Here is a 26972-nt window from a genome sequence, read left to right as displayed (position 1 = left end):
AACGAGGCCAAGGTTTGCAGAAAATGCGTCTGTCCTAAACTCTTGGAAATGGCTGCAAGGGACTCTGAGAGGCATGGGAGCCGAAGGAAGAGCGTCAGCTCTGGGGCGGTGCTCACAAAGCTATGGCTTCTTCCTCTCGCTGCACATTTGGAATCAACCTTGAATCCTAGACCATGAAAAACCTTGACGGAGCAAATGTAGGGACTTCCCTACCAGTCCGACCTTTGTGCATAATGATAGAGACGCCAGCTAGGGTGAAGGGATTGTAAGGAGGCATCCCCTCCAGGCGGTCTGATTCTAGGCTGATGGAACCCAGGGCCTGAATTTGCAGTGCGGGGAGCTAAGGGCAGGCTGGCTTTCAGCCCTGACTCTCATCTGCCTGGTGAGTTGCCCTTGTGACAGCCATACTTGCATAAGCCATACTGGCATAATCCAGACAGTTGCCTGTGACTTGACACAATGCGGGGGGGGGGGGGGGGGGGGGGGGGCATCCTTCTCTTCTTTAAGAAAAGGAATCGCTTCTTTGGATGAAAGGGAACCCTAAAAGTAAAGAGGAATTGCTCTTCTATAGTGGAAAACCCAGTAAAGTTTGAAAAGGGCCCATACTATCTATCCAATCTTGCCTTGCTCACAGGCCTCCTTCCCCTTGTGAGGTGGGTCTTGCTTCTTTTGGGGGTAAGGGAAGAATATCATAAAATAGGAATAGTAACACCTTCCTCTATTCTACTTCTTAGAATTATCAGAAGCTCAAATGAGACCATATACAAAAACCCTCTCTGTGAACCCCAAAGCACCACATCAACGCAAGTGAGTATTATCTGGAGGGGAAGGGCATGACCATTTACTCGTTCACACACCTGCTTCGTGCCTTCGCCCCCAGCCAGTTACCCAGCACTTCTCCCCACTGCGCACTTTCTGGCCAGCAGGAGGAATGCATATTGGCTGAATGAGCTGTTTCAGGGTCTCAGGCCAGGCCGTACTGAGCTGTAGCAGAGCAATGTCATAGTCAAAGGTCTGACTGTTATAGTATTCATGGACCACAATTCTTTTCACTGGGGAGACGAACTTGGCATTCCCCTGCACATACATCCCGAGGTGAGCAGTCCATGGCGTGGGGTCTGACAACCTAGCAGAAAAGGAAGAAAGTCAGTGGCCAGGATTTGGAGAACCACCCAGGGTTTGGACACAAGCCCTCTGCAGACAGACAAGGGCAGAGGGAGGAAGGCCTACCTTCCAGTTCCTATCGTAGTCCCTGGCTCTGTTCACTGACATGGCAAAAAGCACAACTTTTCTGAGCCTCCCTTGTCTCCTAGTAAAACCAGAGATGAAGGGAAGTATAGTAGGGGTGGTGCATGGTAGTTATGTTCCAGAAAATTCCCTCTCCCATCTTAAAGAACTGCTGGAAATTCTGTTGCCCCTGCTATCTCATGAACCATACACAGGTCAAGAATGTGACTGGAATTAATTTGTTACATTCTTCCTATTCATGCTGACATAGGCATTTGATGGGGACAGACAGGGCCAGTAGGACAGAGGTCTGGGAATCCTTTTGCCAAATTCAAATGATAGGAATTCCAAGAGAGTTTAGAAATCAAAGTGCGGCCTACGGCCATACCACCCTGAATGCACCCGATTTCGTCTGATCTCGGAAGCTAAGCAGGGTTGGTCCTGGTTAGTACTTGGATGGCAGAAATCAAAGTGCGATAAGGAGGAATTTGATGAAATTCCGTCTTGTCGTCTACCAGAAGCCTGAAAGATCATAGCTACAACTGCTCAAGCATGACCATTCACAGGGGCCCCACTCTTTGTCAGCCCTTCCAGAACTCTACTTCTGACCCCTGTGGCCTTGCACAAAGTCACTGAGGGTCTTGCAGTCTCCATGTGAGGTATCCAGCTCCACCTGCACAGCAGCCTTGTTCTAGTGGGGTGAAGAGATTGTTCTAGTGGGGTGAAGAGATTGCAAAAGCTTTGCAAGAAAAATAAGGACAGAGCCCAAAGAGTGTGGCCCCGAATCTGTGCAGCTGACATCTCACAGGTGGCACTGGGGACCCCGGGGGAGTATTAAGGTTAACACAGTACTTGGAGCAGTGTCATAGGGTAAAAGACTACTGATTAAAGAGAAGCATAGCCATTTTAGTCATGAACATGAATTCTGTAATTTCCAAAAGAAGCAAATAGTTAAATTGTATAAATTGGTTGAAATACTCTACTTTAAAAAATTCGGAATGAGAAACGAATGATATATTTTTGTACCTAAGATCCACTAGATTCCAAATGAGGTTACATTTTAGTGGTTATTTGTTCTAAGCTTCCCTTTCACTCTGAGCTGGAAGAGCATCTGCCCCATAACAATCCCATTGGTAAAGGCAGTCAGAGCTCTTCCAACGTGAGCCCTAATAATGGACCTTTGCATGATTCCCTTTTTTAAGATTGTGATTTATAATCAGAAATATATATTTGGTCTTTATCTCGTTTCTGGCACAGCTCTTAAAAACCCTTGGAGTTTCCCAAGTGAATAGAGCCACAAAGCTGTCCTGTTATGTTAATGAATGACTTTTGGACCCCACCCAAGGTCGGGAGCCGGTGGCCAGGAGAACCAACTATGTGATTGGAGGGTTGCAACTTTCAGTCCCACTTGCTGATCTCTGAGGAGGGGAGAAGCATGGAGGTTAGAATCCACCACCAATGCCAATGATTTAATCAGTCATGCCTATGCAATGAAGCCTCCATAAACACCCAAAAGGACAGGGTTCAGAGAGCTTCAGGGTTGGTGAACACATAGAGATTCAGGGGGAGTGGCTCTGGGAGAGGGGTGCACCTGTGGCGGGCATGACAGCTCCTCACCCTTTCCCCAGACCTTGCCCTGGGCATCTCTCCCCTCTGGTTGTTCCTGAGTTATACCCTTTGACAATAAACCAGTGATCTAGAAAGTAAACTGTTTTTCTGGGTTCTATGAACTGCTCTAGCAAAATAATTGAACCCCAGGAAGAGATGGTTGGAACCTCTATAGCTGTTGAGCCAGAAGTACGGTGACAACCTGGACTTACAACAGGTGTCTGAGGTAGGCTAGGAGGGACAGTCTTGTAGGGCTGAGCCCTTCACCTGCTTAATCTGATGCTATCTGCAGGCAGACAGGGTCAGAATTGAGTTAAATTGTAAGACACTCAACTGGTGTCAGAGAGTTGCCTGGTGGTATGGGAACCCTCCCCCCAAGCAATACTTCGGAAACTGGGTGAAGAATCATTACCCTTCCACTCTAAATAGAAGTCCAGTGCCCATTCTACACACACACACACACACACACACACACCATTTAAATTGATCGAATGTCCCCAGCGGGCAGCTTCCTTCCACAACTTGAGGACGGATGTATGGTCTGGGATCAGAGAGTGTGCCATCTTAGAGTAAGAATTGGGATGCCCTACCTGTTTCCATGGAAACAGTGGGCCGCAGAAAGAAGCCACTCCCTGGAGATGAGCGAGGCTGCACAGTAAGCAGATCCGACAAAGTGGAGGCTGACTTGCCACGGCCAACCCCCTTCCTGCGTGTCCGTGCCTCCAATGATGCGGTGGAGGGTGGAGGAGCCCCCGCTGCAGCCTTCAGGAAAGGAAGGGCCCCGTGATTTAAAAGCAGACTTGGAAGAAAAACTGGAAATTAAGTCCGGTTTCGAGCTGCATTGGGAACTAAGGCCCCAGACAAGCAATGTGAAACTTCTCGCTTATCTAGAGGAAAGGCACCCACAAACCACTCCCTCCTGAGAACAGGTGGCACACAGAGTCTCCATACAATAAAGCACATTGATTCAAGGAGGGGGGACTTGTTAGCAACAGCTGCCCTGATATGAACAGGAGCTGTGGGACTTAGATTATTAGAGAGGAAAAGATGAATTTCAAACGCAACAGAATTGAATGCGTCTTTGGAGGCATGCTGATTTGAGAGGAAGCATTCGAGAGAGAATTTCTAAGTCCAAGACAAATGAAAACCTATTAAGAAAAACTAGTTACCAGAGCAATTATTCTCTGGGGCAAATTGTATTGATAAGGCTGCATTACTAACATGCTGCCAGGTGGCCAGTTAGAGACCACATACTAACATATGGCAGATCACGGTTCTCAGGTCGTCGCTAAAGAAAGAAGCAGCACTTGGTATTGATTATAACATAAGGCTTAAATAACAGTTATCCACTGTGTTCCAGTATGTTTCTTTTCTTGTGGACTTTTTATTTAGGAGCTTCTCCCTTGATTAGAGTTATCAGAAAGTGAAAGTTCTCATTATAAACACCTGAGGCTTTGATGCTTGTTATCAAGAAAGCAGACAGAATCCACTCCAGAGTTTTTAATTCTGAGAAATCATTTCAGACGCAGTTCTCCAATATTTACTATTCTTCCCTGGACCCCAACTTTTGCCAGGGGCATTTACCCCAAGAAGGGAATGAAAATGAACAACCGGAAGCTGAGGACAGAATGCAAGGAGTGGGAAAGAACGTATTTCTACTTACTGCAGCCTTCTTCATCACTTCCATCGGGGCAATCCATGGTCCCATCACACTGCGCGTTCTGTTTCCTGAAGCAAATATCATTGCCACACTTAAAAGTCCTGTTGTTACATGGAATGCCTAAAAATGAACAAAAGAGGAAAGAGTTTTTCCTGCTCAGAAACAGACTTGAGGGAATGACACTCAACTCCGTCCTCTAAGGATGGGGTAGCCATGGCATCAGTATTTGCTGCTCTGGGAAACATGGCAGAGGCGATGAAGCAAGCCCACGGTGACCAGTCCCCTCACCTCAGCAGAGCCATCGGAAGGCAGGCAGGCAGGCGCACCTGTTGAGAACCAATCCAATGGCAGATGCAAAGCAGTTGGCCCTATCGCTTGCTGTAGGCCGTGGTCTCTGTGCTATTAATTATTTTGTCTTGTTCTCCAAGAAAATTTTGAGCAAAGATCAATACCATATTCAGTCCTTTCATATCATTACGGGGGAAATGGGCAGGCTTTGTGAATCACAGCACATTTGTTCACAACTCTAGTGGTGTGTGCTTCTGCAGTGGCTAGAATAGAACATGCCCCATCACGGTATCTGGTAAGTCCCGCTAGATCACGTCCTCAGCATCCTTTACTCTCAAGCAGCATTAAAAGCAAATAAGCAATGAAAAGCTTCCAGTATTTACACGGACACACACACACACACACGTGCACACACTCAACACACACACTCAACTCAAACAGTGACCAACTGTCCCGTTTTGCCTGGGGCCAAGAGGATTCCAGGGAACTGGGATTTTCAGTGCTAAAACTGGGTAAGTCTTGGGAAAACTGGGGCAAGTCAATTGCCCTAACCCCCCAGAGGTATTTCAGTTCCGACTTAGCAGAGTGTTCTGGAAGAAGAGCAGAGTGCAGAGGATTCTCCCTCACTTTGAGTGCAGTTCTGCTCATCCTGGCCATCCTCACAGTCCCTGAAGCCATCACAGACCAGAGGGCTGTGCTGTCCAAGAGAGCTGGCGTTGCAGGCAGGCTTAAGAGTCACTAGAATGAGAACAGACAGAAAGCTCGTGAGCCTGAGACATCAGCTGGCTTCTGAGAACCAGCAGGGCCCCTCTAATGGTGCACATGGTTAAGATGACTTACATAAAATAAAAAGTGTGTTTTCCTCAAACCTGACACTTTCGTGAGAAAAGCAGAGGTAGAAACTTTGCTGTAATTCCTAGTGCTCTGAGTTTGTCAACTCTGATTTTTGCCTTTGCCTAAGTGTGTTCAACCCTGGCAATTTGTTTACTTAATCACGATTAAATGCATCGTGAGATTTTCTTTTAAGGAAAATAAAAATCATAGGCTGTTATCAAGATTGAACTTGTCTGGGGCGCCTGAGTGACTCAAGTCAGTTCAGCTCTAACTCTTGATTTCAGCTCAGGTCCTTGTCTCAGCGTGTGGAGCCTGCTTAAGATTCTCTCTCCTCTCTCTCTCTCTTTCAAAAAAAAAAAATTAAATAACTAAATACATAAAATTGAACTTGTCTGCCTTCCTAAACAAAGTGGGAGTGTCCTTACATTGAAGATTTTGTCTTATTCATCTTTGTACCTCAGGCCCCTGACTACATAGTAGGTGCTCATTAAAGTTTTGCTGAATAGATTAACAGCTATGAGATCTTAAAGGACAATGGGCTTGTGATCTGCGTATAAGGAAAACTCTCTTTAAAATGATTTTGTCCTGGGTGATCCATTTCCTGAATTAAGAAACACCATTGTAAATTATCACAAGTTTTCTTCTTTGGAATATTTTCATGAATTGCCTTTGGACAAGGGACAGGTGCAGTAAATTAGCAAGCACTCTTGGAAGGTATGATTCCTTAGACATTTCTGGTTTTGTGAAAAGTGATCATTTTTGTTATCTGCTCTCGTGTTTTCAGTGGCATCTCTTGTTAGGGGTGGGGGGTAGCTGGGGAGGACATGGCTGCCCTGAAATTCTCATTGAGCTTCTGGGTGTACCTAGCTGACTCCTAGAGAATAGTTTCCAAAATGGCACAATGAGAAATAATGATTACTAAAAACAGCCCTTCTTATAAAATAACAATAATCACTTCTGTTTGGAGCATCATAGCAGGGAATGATAATAATGTAAAAAAACACCAGCAACTTCACTCACTATATAACGGCCAGCATTTATTTTCTTAAGCAATAGAAAGCCCTATAGATTGAAAAGGTCAATGAGCCATAAGTTACGAGAGTTTGATTTTGTTTTGTCAAAAAAAAAAAAAGGTATAGAGTCATAGGTTATTTTTCATGAATATAAGTTTTTCATAGTTACATTAACTCTACTATCTCTCCAAGAATATGAAAGAAATTAAATAGCTTCACCACTGCAATTGTATTTGAATTAAAATCTGGATCTTTAGGAGAAAGTGTTGCCAATGGTGTCATATGGTCTGGTGAACTATCCTCCCCATGTTACACCCCGAAACTGGAGGTGGATTCAGGAATGATGTGCAAATAGTAACAAAAAACCAAGAGAGAGAACCTCTGTCCAAAATAGGAATGTCCAATACCCTGCCCCTTAGTCATTGCAGGTGTGACGTTGTTGCAAACTATACAGGTAATAATAGTAATAATTCTCTCCTTCACAACACCTGTGCTCCATGAATGAATGTGCTGAGTTGACTCCTCTGCAGATTCTGAGCTACTCTCTAGATAAAAGATCTGTGCTTTGAAAGAGGATTGTTAGTTGAAGATTGTGGTTCACTGAATTGCTGGCCACAGATCCTCACTCCCTGTGGTAGTATTATACACCTCCACCCTCGCCATGGCCCCAAAGTGTGCAGGATAAGCTTCCTGCCCCTTGACTATGGCCTTAGCTCTAGGACTCACTTTGACTGATGGAATATGACGTAAGTGATGGTGTACTGGTTCCAAGCCCAAAACTTACGAGGAACCATGTGGTTTTGCTCACTCCTCCTTTGCTTCTACCACTGCCATGGCCAGCCCACTAGTTCAATGAGAAAAAGAGCCATGAGCAGTAGACCTGACACCAACCTGGAAAGAACCAAACTTAGGAGGACCTACTGCTTAAAGCAGAGCCACCCAGCTGAGGCTGGTCTAGATCAGTCATATCTCAAACAACCCATGGATGCATGGTCCAGAATAAATGATTGTTGTCAGCCACTGAGTTTGGGAGTAACTTGTTATGCAGCAATAGATAACAGCTACAAAGACCCAGGATATACACCAGCAGCAACAATGGCCCTGAGAAGTTACTTATTCATAAGAAAGCCATAGTACAACTTGAATACCCACCACAGAAAAGTTCATCACTTTCATCAAAGCAGTCATTAACTCCATCACATCGCTGGGCCTGAGGGACACACAAGCCAGAGGAGCATCTAAAAGATCCAACAGGACAGGCTAGAGACAATAAAACAGAGGAAGCTTTGTGTGAGTCCCTCAAAGTCATCAGACCACATGAACAAAGAACTATGAAGTACTAGGTGGTTAAGGAATTGGCAATGTAGCGATAGTAATTATACACTTTCTCCATCAAATCAAGCTATAGGTGATAACTGAAAGACAAAAAAGATGAATTTAGGAGAGCAGAGGAAAGTAAACTAATCCACCAGAGGCTCTGAGTGGACACTGGATCCAGGTCACGTGTATAATCAAACTTCTACTATCTCCATTTTTCTCTCAGCAATCCGGCTTTGTCATTGACTCGGAGAAAGCAAAAGCTGGAATATGCTTTAGAGAGTCCAGCAGTCTTAGTGTGCAGTCTTTAGACTCCCCAGGGAATTACAAATGGCCTTCTGGTGTCTCTGAATCCTATATGATCAGATGCACTGTTCTGAGGAGTCTGTGCTTTTAATTACATTATCAAGTGATCTCTGTCCCCAAATACATTAGTAACTACTGATCTTAGACACTTGGGCCTAGAGAGATGAGTGACTGGCCTCAAAACTCAGAACTCCTGCCTTCTACCTCCCAGTCCACCTCAACCAGGCTACTCGTCAAAGATCCATTCCCTGCCTGATCTTGAATCATAAATCCTGGGCTTATAGCTAAATATATTAGAAATAATAAATCCTTCTTTGTTGCTATGGTCTGAATGTTGGTGGGCCCCACAAATTCATATGTTGAAATCTTAGTGCCCAATGTGATGATATTAGGAAGAAGGGCTTTCGGGAGGGAATTAAGTGATGAAGGCAGAGGCCTCATGAATAAGATTGATGCCTTTATAAAAGAGGCCTCGCAGAGCTCCCTCACCCTCTTCCACCACGTGAGGATACAAGAAGTCTACAACCCAGAGAGAGCCCTCACCTGACCATGCTGGCATCCTGATCTCAGACGTCCAGCCTCCAAAACTGTGAGAAATAAATTTCTGTTCTTTATAAGCTACGCAGTCTGTGGTATTTTGTTAGAGTAGCCGGAACAGACTAAGACATTCCCCTTGTGCACAAGAATGGCGGGAACACATGGTCAGGTCTTCTACTATCTCATTGGCACACACGGAGAGGGTAGGTTTCTAGAAAATATTCATGGTTTGAAAAAAACAATTGAAAATAAGATGGCTCACTATTTACCTGCTATTCTTGCTGGAAATGGTAATATTCTGCTAGTGAGAAGTGTAATATTCCAGATCCAGAAACGGGTATATTGGCAAAGAAGGAAGGCTCTAAATGAGCTTTCTCTCAAGTCTCTCAAGTGGTTAACCCTTACTTTTTCCCTTTTAAAACGTGTTGAGAATTTCCTGAGGCAATATCTACTCTCTCCAGCCCTAAAGACTTCCCTTAAACACTGCTGACCACTTCCTGGCCACTGTCCCCATGGTTCTTGGTGTGGCAGCTCTCCCTGTGGGTCATGGGCTAAAGTGAGTCACAACGGTTGCTTTCTGATCCACCAAATGTTGGTATAAACATCATATGTACAAAGATTTATGAGTAGCAAGAACAAGAAATCAAGAAATGGGTTTGTCCCATATTTCAGGAATAAGGTAAGAAATTATTTTTCAATTGTACCAAATAATTATATTATTTCTTCTATAGTTTAAACTATAGCCATAATAAATACATAATTTTTGTCTTATTTATTATATATTTTGTTTGTATTACATATATTTATATTTATTTACATATTAGTAAATAGCGGAAATAAATCCGTTTTTATTCCTTAATTTCTCAAGGTTTAGAGTTACAAAGTATTAGGCTCTGTTTAACCATTTATTAGGATTTTCTAAAGAGCTAATTCCAGGCTTACGTTGACTAATGTTGTAACTTCCATATTCCACCAAAAGTGGCTTGTCGGAAAGCTTTGAACTGCACTGCAGCTCAATGTGAGCGAGCGGACTAGGCACTCGGAAAACCGTCTGGTGATCCATGTAGGAGCCACAGTACCTGAGGAGGCGAGAGTCAGGGAAGAGACATGGATGAGGGTCTGTCAACTGCATCCCCATTGACAGTGAACGCACTGATACTTTGGTACTTTGGGCCTCATAAAATGAGATGCTTACGGCAGAGCTAACGGTAGTTCTCCAATCTATGCTAAGTGACTGTGACTGAGTAACTTCGGTCCCCTTGATTTTCTACTCTGCTAAATACAATAGCACTGCTATTGACTGTTACCTAGTGTTTTCCTCACCAATACTTATTATCAGAAGAACTATGGGTCCTCTCTTTTTTTCTGCGTAAATAACCATGTAACAACAAGAAATGCCTGCTTTTGCCCACAAACGTCGCCATGGAGCAGAGTAGAATCCATGAGCTCAGGATGAAAATATGCAAAGAATCCCAGCAATACTTAAAGTAAAACACAACAATGTTTTTTCAAACTCAATTGAAAACCGATGTGTACTTTGGGGCTTGTCCTTGGTAGAATTTCAAAATAGTTATGTCTGTGTGCAATATTTCCTTACCTTGATTTTTCTTACTTCTTGTACCTAAGAGGAAATGCCCCTCCTGTTAGTAATTCTCATTATATGAGCACTGTGGTTAGTAGAACATGAAGTAATACTATGCTGGGGGCCCATGGTAAGTTAGGTCTCTGCCCTGTGTAGGCAAAGCTCTTCCCAGGGTGAACCCTACAAAGTCTCAAAGGGAAACAGCAAACAGGCAGGTTGAGGAGGGACCTCCTCCACTGGAATCTGTGAATGCCCATCACTCCTCACCCCCATGGCCCTTGGGAACCACGAAAGTTCCATGGATCAGACACCAGCATTCTATGGGAGGACCACAGAGGTGCTGGTTTTAAGGTTCAAAGAAGGAAAGTGTTCACATATATTTCAGGAGGACTCTTTTGCAGCTGGGCTAAAGTTCAGGCCCTGATGGGTTGACAGACCAGCTCCTGGGACAGAGGAAGAGATAGCAGCTACAGGTAAGTGGCCACTTGGCGAAGTGGGAGCCAGGCTCTGAGAGACACCTGGAGTCCATGTTAACCTTTTGGGGCCAGGATCCAGTCGATCATCTTGGGATCAGAATCCTGTTCTGAAAACATAGTCATTATCATTTGTATCTTGTAGTGATTTTATTTGTGCTCTCCATTAACACTTACGAGAGCTTTCTTGCGAAGATGGATCTTACTGGGATGTTGAGGAGTCAAGAAAAAAAGGAACCTTTGAATCCATGCTTGGGCTGGAGTTTGAAGACAACAGTAAGGAATGGGGGCATAGTGGCATCTAATGGAACAAAAGTTAAAAAAAAAAAAAAAGTGAGAAATTGGAGAAACCAGCAAGAGTCGGTTTACAGGTACAGACACGTGACAGGTAAGACAACCGAGAAGTTAAGTAGGGGAAGTAATGAGTTAAAGTTCAAAATAGTGAGAAAGTAGAAGCAGAATTAGGACACAAGTCTGCCTGGTACTAAACCCTAGAGGCTTCTAAGGCACCAACAGCTTTTCCTTCAGGAACTCTGCTCTGCAAAACGTCCTAGGAAGGACATCCATTTCTTCAGGGTTCATAGGCTGCATTCTAGCTGCTCTGAGCATGCACACCCCATCCCCACCTTCTCTGAATTCAGGAGCACTAACTAGGCTTCTTGGCGTCAGCATTACCTTTTCCTACTTCCCTATTACAAGCCCAGCACCTTCAGGCAACTTTTCAGCAAGGTGTCAGAAATTAGTTCAATTAGAGCCTTTCCTTTTTAGATGAAGAGAACTGATAATGGGAAAGGCAGGCATTTCAGATCCTAAGGGTGCTACTAGCATCAAAAGAACCTGCTAGGATTTCAGCCAGCCCGCCAGACAAAGGGAAGAGTTGGTCCTTCCGAGAAAGTATTTAGGGCAGAGAGCTGTCCTGGTCCTGATTGCTTGGGAGAAGATCTTGCTCTTACTTTGGCAGCAACACTCCGTGGGTGGTGGGGGTTGTTACTTAGGACAAAAAAAATAGTATCACATTTTACAAAAGAATTGTAAAGATTTGTTTTCTGGACCTCTAATTAAATATCAGAATATAGAATTCTTAAAACTTGGAGAGGGAGCACATTCTATAGTATTTATCCATCCAATGTCATTTCCAAAGCAATCTTTTTTTTTTAGTATAGTTGACATGTGATGTTACATTAATTTCAGGTATACAAAATAGTGATTCAACAACTCTATCCAAAACAATCTTATTAATTGTAATAATGGCTAATATTTTTTTGGTGTGTAGTAGGCATCATCTCATTGAATGCCTACCAAAAAATCCCACCTTATTAAGTAGGAATTATTAGCTCATTTACAGACTGAAAATCGAAGAGGTTAAATAATTTGTCCCAGTTAATATAGCTACTAAATACCAGAGCTGGAATCTGAACCCAGGTATTCTGCCTCCTACATAATAGACCTGATTCAAAAATATTCCCAAAAGGAGTACAAGTCTTAATAATGGATCCAAGAATGCTCTTAAATCAGATAGGATCTAGTCCAGTGAAGACAGAACCAGTGACTATTTTAGCACATAATCTGAGAGTCTAAAGAAAATGAAAGAAGGTCGTTCAGGAAAATCATTTAGAAAAGGAAGCTCTCATTCATGGATCAGCAATGAGCACAGAATTAGCAGGCAAGTCCCTTAGGCTAACTTCACAAAAAATCTTACCTGAAAGTAAACTTAGAAGTTACTCTGCTGCAGCAACAGGACATTCTATATTTTTTAATTCAAGATCTATTATGACTTCAGAAGCAAATAAGCAATAACAACAACTAAAGGACAAATGAAACGGTGAGAGTGAGGAGCTCCTAGGTCAGGTCAGGAAGCTCAGTCATCTAGATTTCTCTGATCAGCCTCAACCCGTGTCCCAGCCTCAGGATACAGCCAGGCCAAACCAGCCTCTCCTCCCGCAAAGAACTGGCTAATGGTTTCTACCTTTCCTATCACCAGGACTCCTAGTCACTATTTCCTCCAGGACTCCATGGTTTGAAAGACTTCATCTGCCTAGCTGTTTTTTGTAAAGTGTAGAGTGTACACACCCACGGCCCAGCAGCAAAGAGCAGTGGGCCAGCAAGGACTTGGGAGCCCTAAGACATGGATTTGAAGCCTGGCTTAATCACATATGAACTGAGTGACCTTGAGCAAGTTCTTTAACCCCTGTACCCTTCGATTTCCCTATCTGTAAATAGTAAGGTGCAAACTCTTTGGGGACAAGGAATCCAAGGTTTTGAACCTCTGGGTCAGGCCTTTCATCAGATTCCTTACATCTGGAACCCACTTACATGTGCTCATTAATTTCCCACCATCCATGGTCACAGCCTTTCACACTCTTCTTGGTTATTGAATAGTTATGGAATTTCAGTGCTATGCCAAGGGTTGATAGGGAAGTCTGTGAAAAACAAACATAAGTCAGAAAAATGTTTCAGTTGAAGGACATGTTTCAGGCTGATACCTCACTCAGAACTCATTCCCTTGACTTGCTGTCCTCGGGGCATTTTATTCTTTGTGCCCTATGGCCTTTGGTGGGGTAGACCCAACCCCCCTCCCCCAACAAACCAGAATGAGAAGAGCATAATAGAGAGGGAAGTGGGTGGCCCAGTGCTCAGGGAGCAGCTCTTAGGCCCCAGTTTCAGTGTGCTGGGTGACATGGGACACATTAGATTATCTTTAGATGTCGGTTTCCTCCTTATAAATGAGCTTGATAACACCCCCTTGTTAATGAGTGCACACAGTTTCCTCCTTCGGTGACAATAATGACATAGTTTATTTAAAGCACTATTCAGATTATTTAGATAATGAATCAGCATCCTCTTCATATGACACCTGGGTATTCCTGAAGGCAGTCACTGAGTCACTCCTAGGTCTGTTCAGACAGGATCAAACAAGAGAAGAGGCTGTCCATACAGCACACACCCTCTCACATGGGTGTGTGCACACTCACACACACACACAGAGCTGACCTTTTTACAACATTGTATGACATACACATACATTATGTTTGTTATGTCATGTTTTTAGTTTTAATTTTCACTTTGACCCAGGAATTATTTAGAGAGAGTTTTCACATTTCCAGGGAGTGGAATTTTTGTTCACCCACTCTCAAGTTTTCTAATTCTATACTAATTAGATAAGAAATTATTTGTTGCCTATATTGCTTTTTAATGTTTTTATTTATTAAGGATTTTGATGTGATCGAATTTGTGAATGCTCCAAGGGTGAAAGAAAAGGGTAATGTATGGATGTATGTATATACATAGGTATATAGCCAAACTCATTACTCGTGTGGTTCAATATCCTTCCTAGCTGTAGTTATTGTCCCCACTACCTCTGTCAGGAACCAACGGAAAGGAACTAAAATCTCATAGTTAAGCATCGTCCATTTCTCTTTGTATTTCCTATAGATTTTGATTTATGAGTATTAATGTTATGTCCTTTGGTACATAAATAATTATCACAGACCTTCATGTGGATTGCCCTCTTCATCATTATGGATCACCTTCCATCTGTCACCCAATGTTGTTGCCCTAATGTTGACTTCCACGTTGTCTGGTGCTAAGGTTCTGATGCCTAGTTTCTTTTTGTTTACAATGTCGGTATGATATTGCCCACCCTTTCACTTTCAGCTTTATTAAATCACTTTTTATTCTGCCATCTTTTGTAAATAATATACAATTAAGTTATAGGTAACACTTTGTGATTCAATCCTGTTGTCTTTTTCTTTTAAGAGATGGATTTTACCCATTGATTTTTATTACCCTGATATTTGGTTTTTTAGAGATGTCATCATATTTGATGTTACAATTTCTTTGTTGTGTGCATGTACTTCTTTCTAACATGTACTTAAATATAGTAGCCCTCCTCCCTCAACGTATCTTCGAGAGGCTCTTTATGTCTCTCATTTAAACATCACAACAACACAGTTAGGAAGGTAGTATGAGTCATATTTTATAGAAGAAATCAAAACTAACCAAAAATAAGTGGAATGCCCAAGGTTGCCCTGCATTTCCCTGAAGGCCACATGGTGGTCTTTCCAGGTGCCACAGTGTGTCATGGTGCCTGGAAATGGACAGTGAGGGCTCAAGAGGAAAGGGATTGTCTTTTTTTTCTTTTTTAAGATTTTATTTCTTTATTTGACAGAGAGAAAGATAGCGAGAGCAGGAACACAAGCAGGGGGAGTGGGAGAGGGAGAAGCAGGCTTCCCGTGGAGCAGGGAGCCCGATGCAGGACCCTGGGATCATGACCTGAGCTGAAGGCAGATGCTTAACGACTGAGCCACCCAGGTGCCCCAGGAACAGGATTGTCTTATGTTCAATAAAAACCAAGGGTTCCTGAGGGCACACATTAATTTTTTCCCCAGTCTTGTTATCTGATTTTTTTCTTCAAATTAAAAAAAAAGAAGAAGAAAAGATGCAAACTGATAGTAAATACCTTGAGTAACCACTGTAATTTTATAGCGTAAGGACATACTCCAATGCAATTCTTCATAAGAAGCTTACATAGGCATTTTCACTGTGTTCCATCACTCCAAAGTAAAATAGATTTAAATGCATCACCACCCCCTAATCTACAAATCTTCTTCACAGTGAGAAGAATTAAGTCCCCTTGCACACCAGATTCTACTGACACAGATTTGCACACAAATCTCCATTTGTGGCCAGATTGGCCAGGAGGCACTACTGATATTAGCCAGCTTGACCCCAGTGGGGTCATGAGGTGCAGTTCCACAAAGCATTGTGAGCTATTTTGTTCAACAAATGGACAAAAATGAAAAACCACTAAGTATGCTATTTCCTTCTACGTCCTGTGTTCTCTGTTCCCACTGCCCAACCCCTGCCTTTGCTTTGGGAACTTTTACCAAGTAAGGGGAGGATTTCTCCTGATCTGGACCTGCTGTATTGAAATATTTCTCTAGTCAGTGGTAGCAACAGGACGCGCAGAACCCGCTGCACTGTTTCCAACGGGCACTGGAAACTTCAGTGGTTACATGTTTGCCACAGAAGCAGGGAAGAGGGATTCCTCTCTGGGGAATCCCACCTTTTTCCTAAGTGATGAGAGGAGGTAAATTAATTGGGCCACAGTAATCTCTGCTTGTGTCGGATGCACCTAAGTTGGTGGGTGCTAGGCTGATGGCATCTGTGATAAAACAATTCAAAACCCCACTCCATGTTTCTCTTCTGAGTTCGCATGGCAAAATGTATTAGTTGGAAAACAAAAAGAAGGAAGAGAGAGGGAGGTAAATATTCAACTAAGCGATTGTTATGAAACATAGGGAAGCTGAACATCTTTAGGGACCCGGAAAAGAGGAGGGCGGATTTGCTTGGTGGGGGCCGGATTCCTTTTAATGCTGCCTGGGTTACTTTTTTTTTTTTTTTTTTGAGTAGTCTCTGGCCAATGGCTTGCCCCAGCTCTATTTCCCTATTTATAAAATGTGATGAGTCTCTCTCCTATATCAGAGGTATGTTTTAAGAGCAAATAAAAATGTGTGTGCCCGAAACAAATGTAGGAGACATGTTATAAGCCTCAATACTCTTTTTCACGTTTCACCACACCTCTTTCCCCTGCAGTCTGTAAGCTCGGAAAGAACAAGGACTTTACTTTGCTACTGAGTGTTCCTTTTGGTTATGCGCCTGAAACTGACATTCAATACACATTTGTTTATTCTTGGGAGAAAAATCGCAGGGACTTTAGGTTGGAGGGGGAGTTAATCCTTCTCAGATAAATGAGACCTTAAAACTGCAAAAGGGATTGACGGCTCTTCAGTTACATTTGGAAGTCGGACAGGTGCTAAGAAGGATTGAGGATGATAGAAATCAACTCTTGTGTATAAAAGGTTTTATCATGACTTGAGTCAATATTTTTGTCAATTAAGTCATTCTTCTCAGTCGTTTGCAATAAATTCAAAGCTATTTTACAGGTGATATTATTTTTTTACATGAATTCCATTTGCAGAAACATGCTATCACAAAATTTTAGGTGGCTGTTCAAAGCCATCCGAGAGAGGGATAGCTTTATTTAATGTCCACACTGAGGAGGACCAATCTTGACCTCTGGGAAATGGTGTCACCCACCACAGTCTATCCCCAGTATTTCCTGTCTGTCTCCCCTCTCCCATTCTCTACTCCCTCAGTGGCATGCTTTTTTCTTTATGAAGAGTTCTTTTTACTCAGCATTTCTAACCCTTCACCTGTAGTGAAATAGAATCTAGTATTCTTTTTTATATCCTGACCAGAACAATATTTAGGGATCTTCACATTAGGTTTAATGGGTTATCATGGAATCAATGTTTATTTTACCTCGAAGGAACTTCAAACATTTGATAGAGCTTTTGAGAATGGGCTTTTCTTGTTCTGGATGTCATAAAGAAGATACACCTGCTTTTTTGGAGAGATGGAAGAGACAGATTTGATTCTCTCTTTTTCCTTCCCCAACTCATGAGTGACCTGAGGCAATGAGATGCTGCTGCCCCGAGGCATTAAGAATCTGGTGGTGAGCAAGAGTCCAGAACCTTTGGGTTTTCATTATTTTGGAAATGTTTGCAACAAAGACGAAAAAAAAACTTAAGGGTGTATGCCATCAGGACATTGACACTAAGTACACATTTGGGTATAATAAAATTATTAAAAATATTTAACTCTGGGGCGCCTGGGTGGCTCAGTCCTTAGGCGTCTGCCTTCGGCACAGGTCATGATCCCGGGGTCCTGGGATCGAGCCCCGCATCGGGCTCCCTGCTCAGCGGGAAGCCTGCTTCTCCCTCTCCCACTCCCCCGCTTCTGTTCCCTCTCTCGCTGTGTCTCTCTCTGTCAAATAAATAAATAAAATCTTTAAAAATATATATTTAACTCTTTGTGTACAAATGACACACGCAGCAAGCATGCCCCTGCCTCAGGGCCTTTGTCTCATCTGTTCTCTTTGCCTACAACACTCTGATCCTAGGGACGCATGGGTCAGTTCCCTCATCTCTCTCAGGTTTCTGTGCAAAAGTCCGCTTGTCGGCGAGGCTTCCCCTGGCCGTGCTATTTAAGGTAACAAATTCCTCACATCCTGTCCTTCATACTCCCATCACCCACTCAGCTCCAGAGCCCCCTTCCCTGCTTTGTTCTTCTCCATAGCGTTGTGCCACCATGTACCCTACTGTACATCTTTTTGTTCGTTTGTCGCCTGTCTCCCCCTACTGTATGGTAAGCTCCATGAGAGCCAAGCTTCTGTGAATGTGCGTCAGGTATCATGGATCCCAGTGTCTAGAATACTGTGGACACATAGTAGGCATTTAATAATAACATGCTGAATGAATGCAAACCCTAAACTCCTTGCCACTTACATCTAATTGTTATGCCTCACAAAAATGGTTTTATACATAGATGCTGAAAGAGCCCTGCCGTATCTTCCTCCACAGGACACTACAGTTGGAGAAAGAAAAACAGTTATAGACTAAAATTTTAAAGGAAAAAAAAAAAGAAGGAACTCTGTTAAGGACCAGACGGTGATGTATATATTTTACATAAATTTTAAAAATTTGGTTTGCTTATATAACTGAAATATACATTGCCTAATTCAATTTATTATTTTTTTATTATTCTTACAATAATGCTGATAGTGAAATAATTAAAAATTGATAAGGGAGCTCTATCATAGTAAAATAATAAATTGTTTGATCCCATAACAGTATCTTTGCATTTTTTAATACAAACAAACAAAATAACAATTGGAAAAATAAGCCCATCTGCAAAGAACAGTAAATTTATGGGCAGCAGGTTGAAATTACAAGTAACTTTCATGTTCTAGGTAATGTATTTGATTAAGGTTTAGATATTATAAAATTAACTAACATTCTTTTTGTAGTAAAAAATAAAGGTAATTAAAAATAGATTGCTACTAAACATAAGATAACAATATTTTTCTAAAGTAGTGGTAAAACTAGGCTACCTGAAATTTCCAGGTACACTTGCATTTCGGAGGATAGTAGCTTGGGTAATATGGACTTGAAATTTTCCCTTCAAAGCCAGTGATTTCTTTGACCAATACTGTGTTTTCACACTCTGAAAAAAATATCCAGGAACACACAATGACTTGCAGTTGTGAGATTATGGGAAATGCACTGCATACATTTCTTTAACTACAAACGCACACTCCTTGATCAACAAGCTTATATACTTTTTGAAATTTAAACTAGTTTTTCCAAAAAGAAACAGTACCCTATAGACATATAGCTTATCTTCTTATTCAAATTCTATATTTGTTTTCAGATCATATATTGACTACAGATCTACAGGATGCTATTACTCTCTTTAAAAACATAGCTTAAATATATTTTAAAGCTTCTGAGCTTATTTGTTCAATTGAGTGTATATTTGTTGTTGAAGAAATATCCCCAGTTTACATAACATGTTGTTCTGTTTAAATAAAACAGTCTAAACGTCTATTCTTACTGTAGGGTCATCCTTCTGCTAAAATGTAATTTCCTTGAGAGTATTGATTTTTGTCTATTTTGTTTGCCACTTTCCCTAACCCCTGAAATCATTCCTGGCATATAGTACATGCTCAATAAATGTTTGTTCACAAATTCCACTGCAATATTTCTGAGCCAATCATATTGTTAAGAGATAATTTTCAACCCAACAACATTTCAAATAGCTAGTTCAATTTGGTTCAATAAATCAATTTTACATTTCATTTTGTAATAATTTGACAGAAAAAAAACTATCAAAATAAGCCACTGCCTTAAAATGTCGGTGGACCTATGAAACTATAACAATCTAACTTAAGCCAGACCCACTGTCCTCCTTACCCACATCTCTCATTCTGCTCCTTTTGGCCTTGTCAGTGCTCAGAAAGAAGTTACCAAGACATGACCTGGAAGATCTGACCGGTTACAAGGCAACAAATATTACAAAAAGACAAGAGTTTCAGTAAAGGCTCTTTTTGTTTTGTTTTGTTTTACTTCGTCAACCCAAGTCAAAAGGAGAAGAATGAAAGGGAGCTAGGTCACTTTTTGCTCACTCTCTGACCTAGGAAAACCCACTAAATCTCTGGGTTTTACTTCCCGTGCACTTTCTAGGATGGCGTTCACACGCATAGCTAGTACCGAAAATTCACGGCAGACAGCACTGTAGTGCAGTAGGTACTGCGCTATTATCACTGAGCTGAGAAGGTACCCTTTTCCGATGCTACTAGGGGACTTTGCGAACCGCTTCTCTCCTTTGCCACCTGGCTTCCTGCCAGGCCCAGCCAATAGGGGGCGCTACAGGAAGACTAGCAGACTGCAGGAGGCAGAGTGGGGCTTCCTGCGTGTTTCGTTTCCTCTTCCTGGGAAAGGTACCCCAGCAACGATTCTTACTTACCCCATCCCCCTTCCTCCCCTTCTCCCCCCCATTCGCTCCCACTCCCCCCTACTCTCCCCTGCCCCCCTCCGCACAGCTACACTTTCTTCCTGTAGCAGAGTTGAAGCCTGTTTGCAGTCTTCCCAACTTCCATCTTATTGCATCTTCCTCGAAAATACCAGCCCCGGCTGTCTGGCACCCCCTCCTTGAAGGTCTGGGTCCCAAGTCCGTGAATACCGGCTCTGAACTCAGAGACACCGCATCGGCTAAGCAGCAACCCCCGCTCCCCTGCGCCAAAGGTTTGAGTTTCAGTCCACAGACCCCCTTCCACACTGTAAATTGTCAGCATTGCCACCGCTTTCCTCTGTCCCCACCCCCAGAACTACAGAGGGGTAGTTGCTTTCTACATGTATTAAACCCAGAACACCTTACGGTTTTCTTTCTGCCTTTTGATTGACCTAGCTGACACCTTTATGCCGAGTTAACAGTTCTTCACATTAAATCCTCTCTGTTTAAATAGTATGATCTCTCTCCTCTGACTGGACCCTGAGTCAAAGTCCCTGACTAATAGGACTGGTATGACAACACAGCCTCAGGAGAGAGAAGACTGGAGTATCATCATAGATATTTTTCAGGGTGACTTTTTTCAATTAGGAAAGACTTACTTTCTTCTGGAATGACCTCGAAAAATGCCCGGATTCCCGATAGCCTCCGTATCTGAGGAGACTTAAATGACACCAACATGAGATTGTTTGTGGAGACAAAGGACATTATCATTCTTGTAGGTTCACAAATTCTGAAACCAGACAACAAAAGTCCGTGGATAACAGGTTATTGAGCAGTGAGCCTCCATCCACCACTAACCCCACCCATTTCCCAGGCCATCCACATGGTTCCTGTTAGTCAGACTCCGCCAGCCAGATCTTCATTTGCCACAGGGCACCACGAAGGGGAGCTGATAAGGGATAGAAACTTTTGCCCAGTAACTATCAAAGAATTCTGGATGGCTGTCCCTGGACCCCCCCCCCCGCCTTGAGAGCAAGCAAGGCATAGACAACTATTGAAATGGCTGGGGTCCTGAGCTCTGCCCTCAGGAAAACTGGGTTCAACACTCAGCTCCATCTCCAAACTGGCTGAAAGAGCTTGGGCAGTCGAGTAACTCATCTTCATGAATGCCAAATCCCCTACTATGAAACAGTGGTTGTACCAAGAGTCTACTCCTCGTGGCATTGGGGTGAGGATTAAGTGTGATAATTGCATAGTATGTCTGGAAGGATGAAAAGAAATAATAATAATGACTGAGGAATGGGAGCCAGGGACCAACTTATTTTTCACTGTAACCATTATGTACTGTTGAAATTTCTAGCATATGCATATTCATCACCAAAATATACATACATACATAAAACACGGTTACATACATAAGCACTATTAAAAATAATAAGATTCATGTGCCTTTTTAGCACAGTGAGTAACAAATAGTACATTTTTGATAAAGTGTAGCTATCATTATTAAATTATCAAGATAGTAAGCACTCATAAAAAGATGTTTACTAGTAAGTAAAAATACTAGGGCATATAAATATGTGTGTGTGTGTGTGTGTATAGAATGAGAATGTGCAAAAACATAACAGACATTTGTTCTAGCTAATGGGATTGTGAAATATCGATCTTTTTCTCTGTTCACTTTCACAATGAACAATTGTGTTATCTTTTTAATAAGGGGAAAAATTTTAATTGTTTTACTAATGGTATGCAATCATCAGAATTTTTATTCTCACACTCTAATGAAACAGTAGATTTCATTGCGGTTGCAACAAAAGTAAAATTAAACAAAAAAGTCGGCTAGATTTCAGAAATATTGGCTGAAGTTCCTGCTATACTGATTTTGACCCTTGTAAGTGACAAGTAAAAAGCAAAAGTTGTGTCTGATAGGCGCTGGCTAATACAGGGGATACTAAGTAAGGCCGGGGTCAGTCTTGGATCTCATGAGTGCACACAAAAATAGTTTTCAAAGTCTAAGGGAAAGGAGATACTGCCCAAGAGAGACACTGTAAAAAAGTCTTTTTACTCGCCAACCCGAGTACCTATACAAGATGGTGCTCCGGATTGGCAAGAGGGAGTCGTAAATGGTCAGGGAGTCGGTGACACAGTTGGCAGCTTCAATCTGGACGGACTCTATAGAGAGACGAATCAGATAGCCCACGATGGCCACCAGCTTGAAGTGGCACATCAGCCTCCCTGAGGTTGCAGAAATCTCCAGAGGGTAGCGGAGAGACAGATGATCTGCATAGAAGTACTGAGAGCAGCCTTTGTCTGTGGAGACAGCACTTTTGTTTTGTTTTGTTTTAAGAATGACTTTTCTAGACATCTTTATAAAGAGTGAGGGTGGAGGACATCTGCTGTTTTTGCCAGCCTGGAGTCCACTCCCCTCTCTTCTGGTAACAGCACCAAGACTTTACTTTGAGAAACTATCCTTACCCTGCCTGTATGGTTTGGTTGGGGTTAAACTCACCTCGAGGTCCAGAGATGGGGACGTGACCCAGACTGGCCAATCAGAGTAAAAGAAGCTGGTTCATAAATGGGCAGGCCAGCTGATCTGAGACACTGAGATCAGCCCCAGGACTTCTGCAAAAATTCTGGAAATTTGTGTAGGCTTTTTTCTTTTTTTTTTCTACTATTGCTGCTACTGATAAATTATAAGCTTGGGTCTACTGGTTGCCAGTCATGACACTATATTAAAAGAATACACTCGTTGAAGCTTCAGCAGGGAAAAGCAGAGATGCAGAGTTCTGATGATATTTTATTTTACAGCCTGGCCCCAAACATGCCTGAAGCCAGAACATTCCATGTAGGTCCCAGTTATAAGAGCCAATCACGTTTCTTCTGGGCTTAAGCTAGTTCGAGTGTATTTCTGTCACAGGCAACTGAAAGAGCACTACCAAATACCATCATTTGAAAAAGAAAACTATAGGGGCGCCTGGGTGGCTCCGTCGTTGAGCGTCTGCCTTCGGCTCAGGTCATGGTCCCAGGGTCCTGGGATTGAGTCCCGCATCGGGCTCCCTGCTCGGCGGGAAGCCTGCTTCTCCCTCTCCCACTCCCCCTGCTTATGTTCCCTCTCTCTCGCTGTGTCTCTCTCCGTCAAATAAATAAATAAAATCTTAAAAAAAAGAAAAAGAAAAAGAAAACTATAGCCAAAAAGGATAGTGATTTGTAGGCAGAGTAGGAGAAACTGCATGTCATACTTTACCAGATCCTATAGTTGAAGAGTAATCTGACCGAAGCCCAGCTGCATTGAAAAAACACATGGAAAAGAGACTGTCAGTTCCAGCACTTCATTTTGTTAGAATTTTGCTTAGTAAAAATTCCTTTCAGTCCTCTAAAAGCAATTCATCATATCTGGGATTTGCTTTAACATGATCCAGGGAGGGTGGGGGAAGTTGTTTTTGTATTTCAAGAGCAAGTGGGATGGCCAGGAGTTCATAGTTGTTGAAGCTGAGTAAAGGGTATATGAGAGTTCATGATAGTATTCTCTTTACTTTTCTTGATGCTTGAAATTGTCCATAGTGACACATTTAAACATCCCTAAAGGTAAAAAGCAACCAAATATAATAATAATTAGTCCTAGATCTGAAATAGTATTTGTGGTGCAGACTTTTCCACTAGAGATATTTCATTCATTCATTTAGCAATACTTATCAGCCACATACTAGTACATTACATGCCTGGCGTATAGATCGATCAATATCTATCTATTTATATCTATCTTTCTATCTATATGATTTAAATCAAGAGAGAAAGTTGCATAATTTTGGGGTCACACAATTAATTAAAGTATTTTACTAGCAAATCGAATGATGAAATTTGCATTTTGGCAGGGCTATTCAGCAGGCAATTGTGGAATGTTGGGCAATGCTCTATAACATTGGTGCAGTTCTAAGTTCTATCTGGACAAAGGAAAAGACAAGATAAGCCTCAGCAAAATTCTTTCTTCTTCAGGACTTGGAGCCCTTAGTTTGAAGATTCATGAAGCTGAATTAAATATAGGGCGGGGGACACTTTAACAAATTCAATCTCATATATATTTTGAACCCACTTCTATTGTCCAATCATTGTATATAACATTTAGCAACTTCCTTTATCAGTGTCCTCAGCTAATACTGTTTTACTGGGATTGCAGAAGGGAATACAATTCATTACAATACTGACGGTGTTTAATGGCAGTATCAGCAGTGCTGTGGGAAGGAATGCATAGAGGAGAATTACCCAACAATCACCATTTAGTACCACAGAGTCCATGTCTACAGCCAGGCCCTGCAAGCTCCCCACTGAGGTTCGGTTTATGATGCTCGTCTGGATGGAGTCCTTCAAAATGGCGGCCACACAGTCCTCACAGAAGACATGGCCCTTGGCATGTGGCATGACAAACACAATCCAAAAGTGGACAAGGAGGCCACCTTTGTTGTTGCTGCTATAGAAAAAAAAAAAAAAGAGGGATGTTCACGTATGTATCTTAGGAAGTGGACTCTCATAAAAAGCCAGTGACCCGACTGAATGATTCAAGGTAAAGCCAGTGAGGACATCCTTCAGCTTCCAAAATTCCTTCTTTAAGAAGTCATTGACTCTTATTGTGGGGATTGGGAAGGGAAAGCATCATAGTATGTGTCTTCCTGTGTTGGGTTCACATCTAGAATCATTCGTGTATAGTTGCATCTCCCTGGAGAATATACTATTTTTATGGATATTAGTCATTCACTGCTATTACAAATAACAACAACTATGATTTTTGACACTTTGCCATGTCCAGACACAGTGCTAAATTCTGCTTTATCCCACTTAATCTTCTGAGGAAGGTCCTATTATTCCAGTTTTACAGAAAAGGAAGTCAAGGCCAACTACAACTGAAAATCATATGGCTAATAAGTAGCAAATCCAGGAATCGAGTCCAAGTTGGTTTTTAGCCAAACCCTGGAGCAAGAGCTCTAAGTGCACAAATACTGTCATGTTTTATGAAAAACAAACCTTAAGTGTTCTATGGTAAATAATGCAGGAAAGAGAAGTAGACAAATTGCTCTACTCCCAGACTTCTCAGTACCTTTGTAAGCCACAGTGAGTTGTGAGTCTCTGCGCACATACTGGAGGTGGGGAAACATAGCACACAATTTAAAAAATGAGTTTTAATAAAATAAATCAATTAAAAATTCATAAAATAAATTTTAATACATATTATTTGACCATGAGATCTGTTTTTTCCTCAGAAAATCTCCAGGGACCAGTTTTTGGCTGAACGTATTTTGAGAAATCCTGGACTGTGTTTTGCTTTTACCCCCACCCAATGGTAGCCACGATTGTGGCCATTTTGCCCAGCAACGTTAACCCCGGGGGGCCCAGGATCCCAGCTGTGGGAGAGGGCAGGCTTTGGCAGATGAAGAGAAAAACTCAGCATGACAGCAGGGCTGAGTTGGGTCACCAGTTGTGCTAAAAGGTATTAACCCAATGTCGCCCCCAGGAAGTTACTGCAGAGTGGTCATATCTGAGCCCTTCCACAGCCTTGAGAGGAATTTACAGCAGTAAACACAGAAGTCCCAAAGTAAGGGATATACATTACCTGACATCTGCAACGACAGACTGCTTGTAAAATTTAGAGAAGGCAGATGTTGTATAAACCAGGTTTACCTGAAAAGGAAAAACCGAGGTGTCTGAAGTCTTTCAAATTTGGCTTTGTCTCGCGGTACCTAGCATGCTGTAGGCCCAAGCTCGCAGAGCTAGCAAGGAGAGAAGCAGGGCTCTGGCTGAAGGCTCAAGTCTTGGGTTATTTCCTGTCTCTGTGCTCTCTGTGAAGAATAACCAGTTACCTTCGTTCATTCATTGCTGTCTCGAGACACCCTAATCAAGCTTAACTTCTGTATTCTCCCTACTCCAAAGGTTAATTTTCTCCACAATTAATAAATCAAACTCCTTCAAGTACATTTTCAAAGTCCTTGACCCAACCTCTTCTATCAATGCACAGCCTGGAAAATTTATATTCTTAAGGACACATTGCAGTACTAGCCACTAGGGGGCAGGCGGTGCCCTCCTCCGGGTCTACCATCCTCCGTCCTCCTCGGCAGTCTAGGGAACCCAGCCCTTTTAAAACGCGGAGTTGGAGCCAAAGGAGAGCTATTTCAATTTACCTTCTTTGCCCTTCCTTAGCCTTTCTAAATCTAAACTGAGCCTCTGCCAAATCTCCTCCTCCTGTGTTCCCCTTCCTACCTAATGGCAAAATCACCCACCTAATTGTGGGGTTTAAATTCACTATGCAACCCAGAACATGTTACCTAAAACTACTGAGCCCTCACTATTTTTTTTTCCTTTTTCTCTTTCACTTTCTCTTCCTCCCTTCCAACCCCCTTCTCTCTCTTTCTTTCTTTCTGTCTGTCTGTCTTTCTACTGTAAAGCGATCAAAATGCTCACCAAGAATCTTTGGGCTAATCTGAGGATTACCTGATATATAGTAAAGGTAAAACATTTAGCTACATAGTCTGTGTGTAGGCGGCCTTCAGGAAATAGGAGTCACTGCGCCCCCTGTTGTTTTAGCTTGCCCCCCCCCCCCCCCCCCCCCCCCCCCCCCCACCCCCCACCCCCGTCTACATGGCAGGGCGCCTGTCACAGCAGTAGGGGCACCAGTGTGTAGGTCACCCTCGTCATCCCTGTGCAGATACAAACTGGCAGAAGCTTTCTGGTTGGTAATACATACTAAGAGCCATGAGTAGATATTTGTATACACTTTTAGGGGATCA

General features: G+C 42.5%; 1 protein-coding gene across 2 annotated transcripts in view; it reads right to left on the bottom strand.

The window, feature by feature from the left end:
• Positions 1–26972, bottom strand: part of TMPRSS7 (transmembrane serine protease 7) — a 31496-nt gene that overhangs the window by 3212 nt on the left and 1312 nt on the right. The window contains exons 2-14 of one of the 2 annotated variants that reach the window (XM_032406135.1): positions 25802–25869; positions 24471–24664; positions 23444–23482; positions 22281–22509; positions 20859–20989; positions 18800–18912; positions 13159–13265; positions 9733–9869; positions 7783–7890; positions 5411–5521; positions 4499–4615; positions 3426–3597; positions 858–1126 (exon numbers count right to left, since the gene is read on the bottom strand). In XM_032406135.1, coding sequence (XP_032262026.1) covers positions 858–1126; positions 3426–3597; positions 4499–4615; positions 5411–5521; positions 7783–7890; positions 9733–9869; positions 13159–13265; positions 18800–18912; positions 20859–20989; positions 22281–22509; positions 23444–23482; positions 24471–24664; positions 25802–25869 — 1795 coding nt within the window. The remainder of the gene's footprint in view (positions 1–857; positions 1127–3425; positions 3598–4498; positions 4616–5410; positions 5522–7782; positions 7891–9732; positions 9870–13158; positions 13266–18799; positions 18913–20858; positions 20990–22280; positions 22510–23443; positions 23483–24470; positions 24665–25801; positions 25870–26972) is intronic. The other variant, XM_032406136.1, reaches the window with a different exon arrangement.

The sequence above is a fragment of the Phoca vitulina genome, unplaced genomic scaffold (genome assembly GCF_004348235.1).
Source record: "Phoca vitulina isolate PV1807 unplaced genomic scaffold, GSC_HSeal_1.0 scaffold8, whole genome shotgun sequence".
In the NCBI taxonomy this organism is placed as follows: Eukaryota; Metazoa; Chordata; class Mammalia; order Carnivora; family Phocidae; genus Phoca; species Phoca vitulina.
The sequence above is the reverse complement of the archived record's forward strand: the minus strand, read 5'-3'. Positions and strand labels throughout refer to the sequence as shown.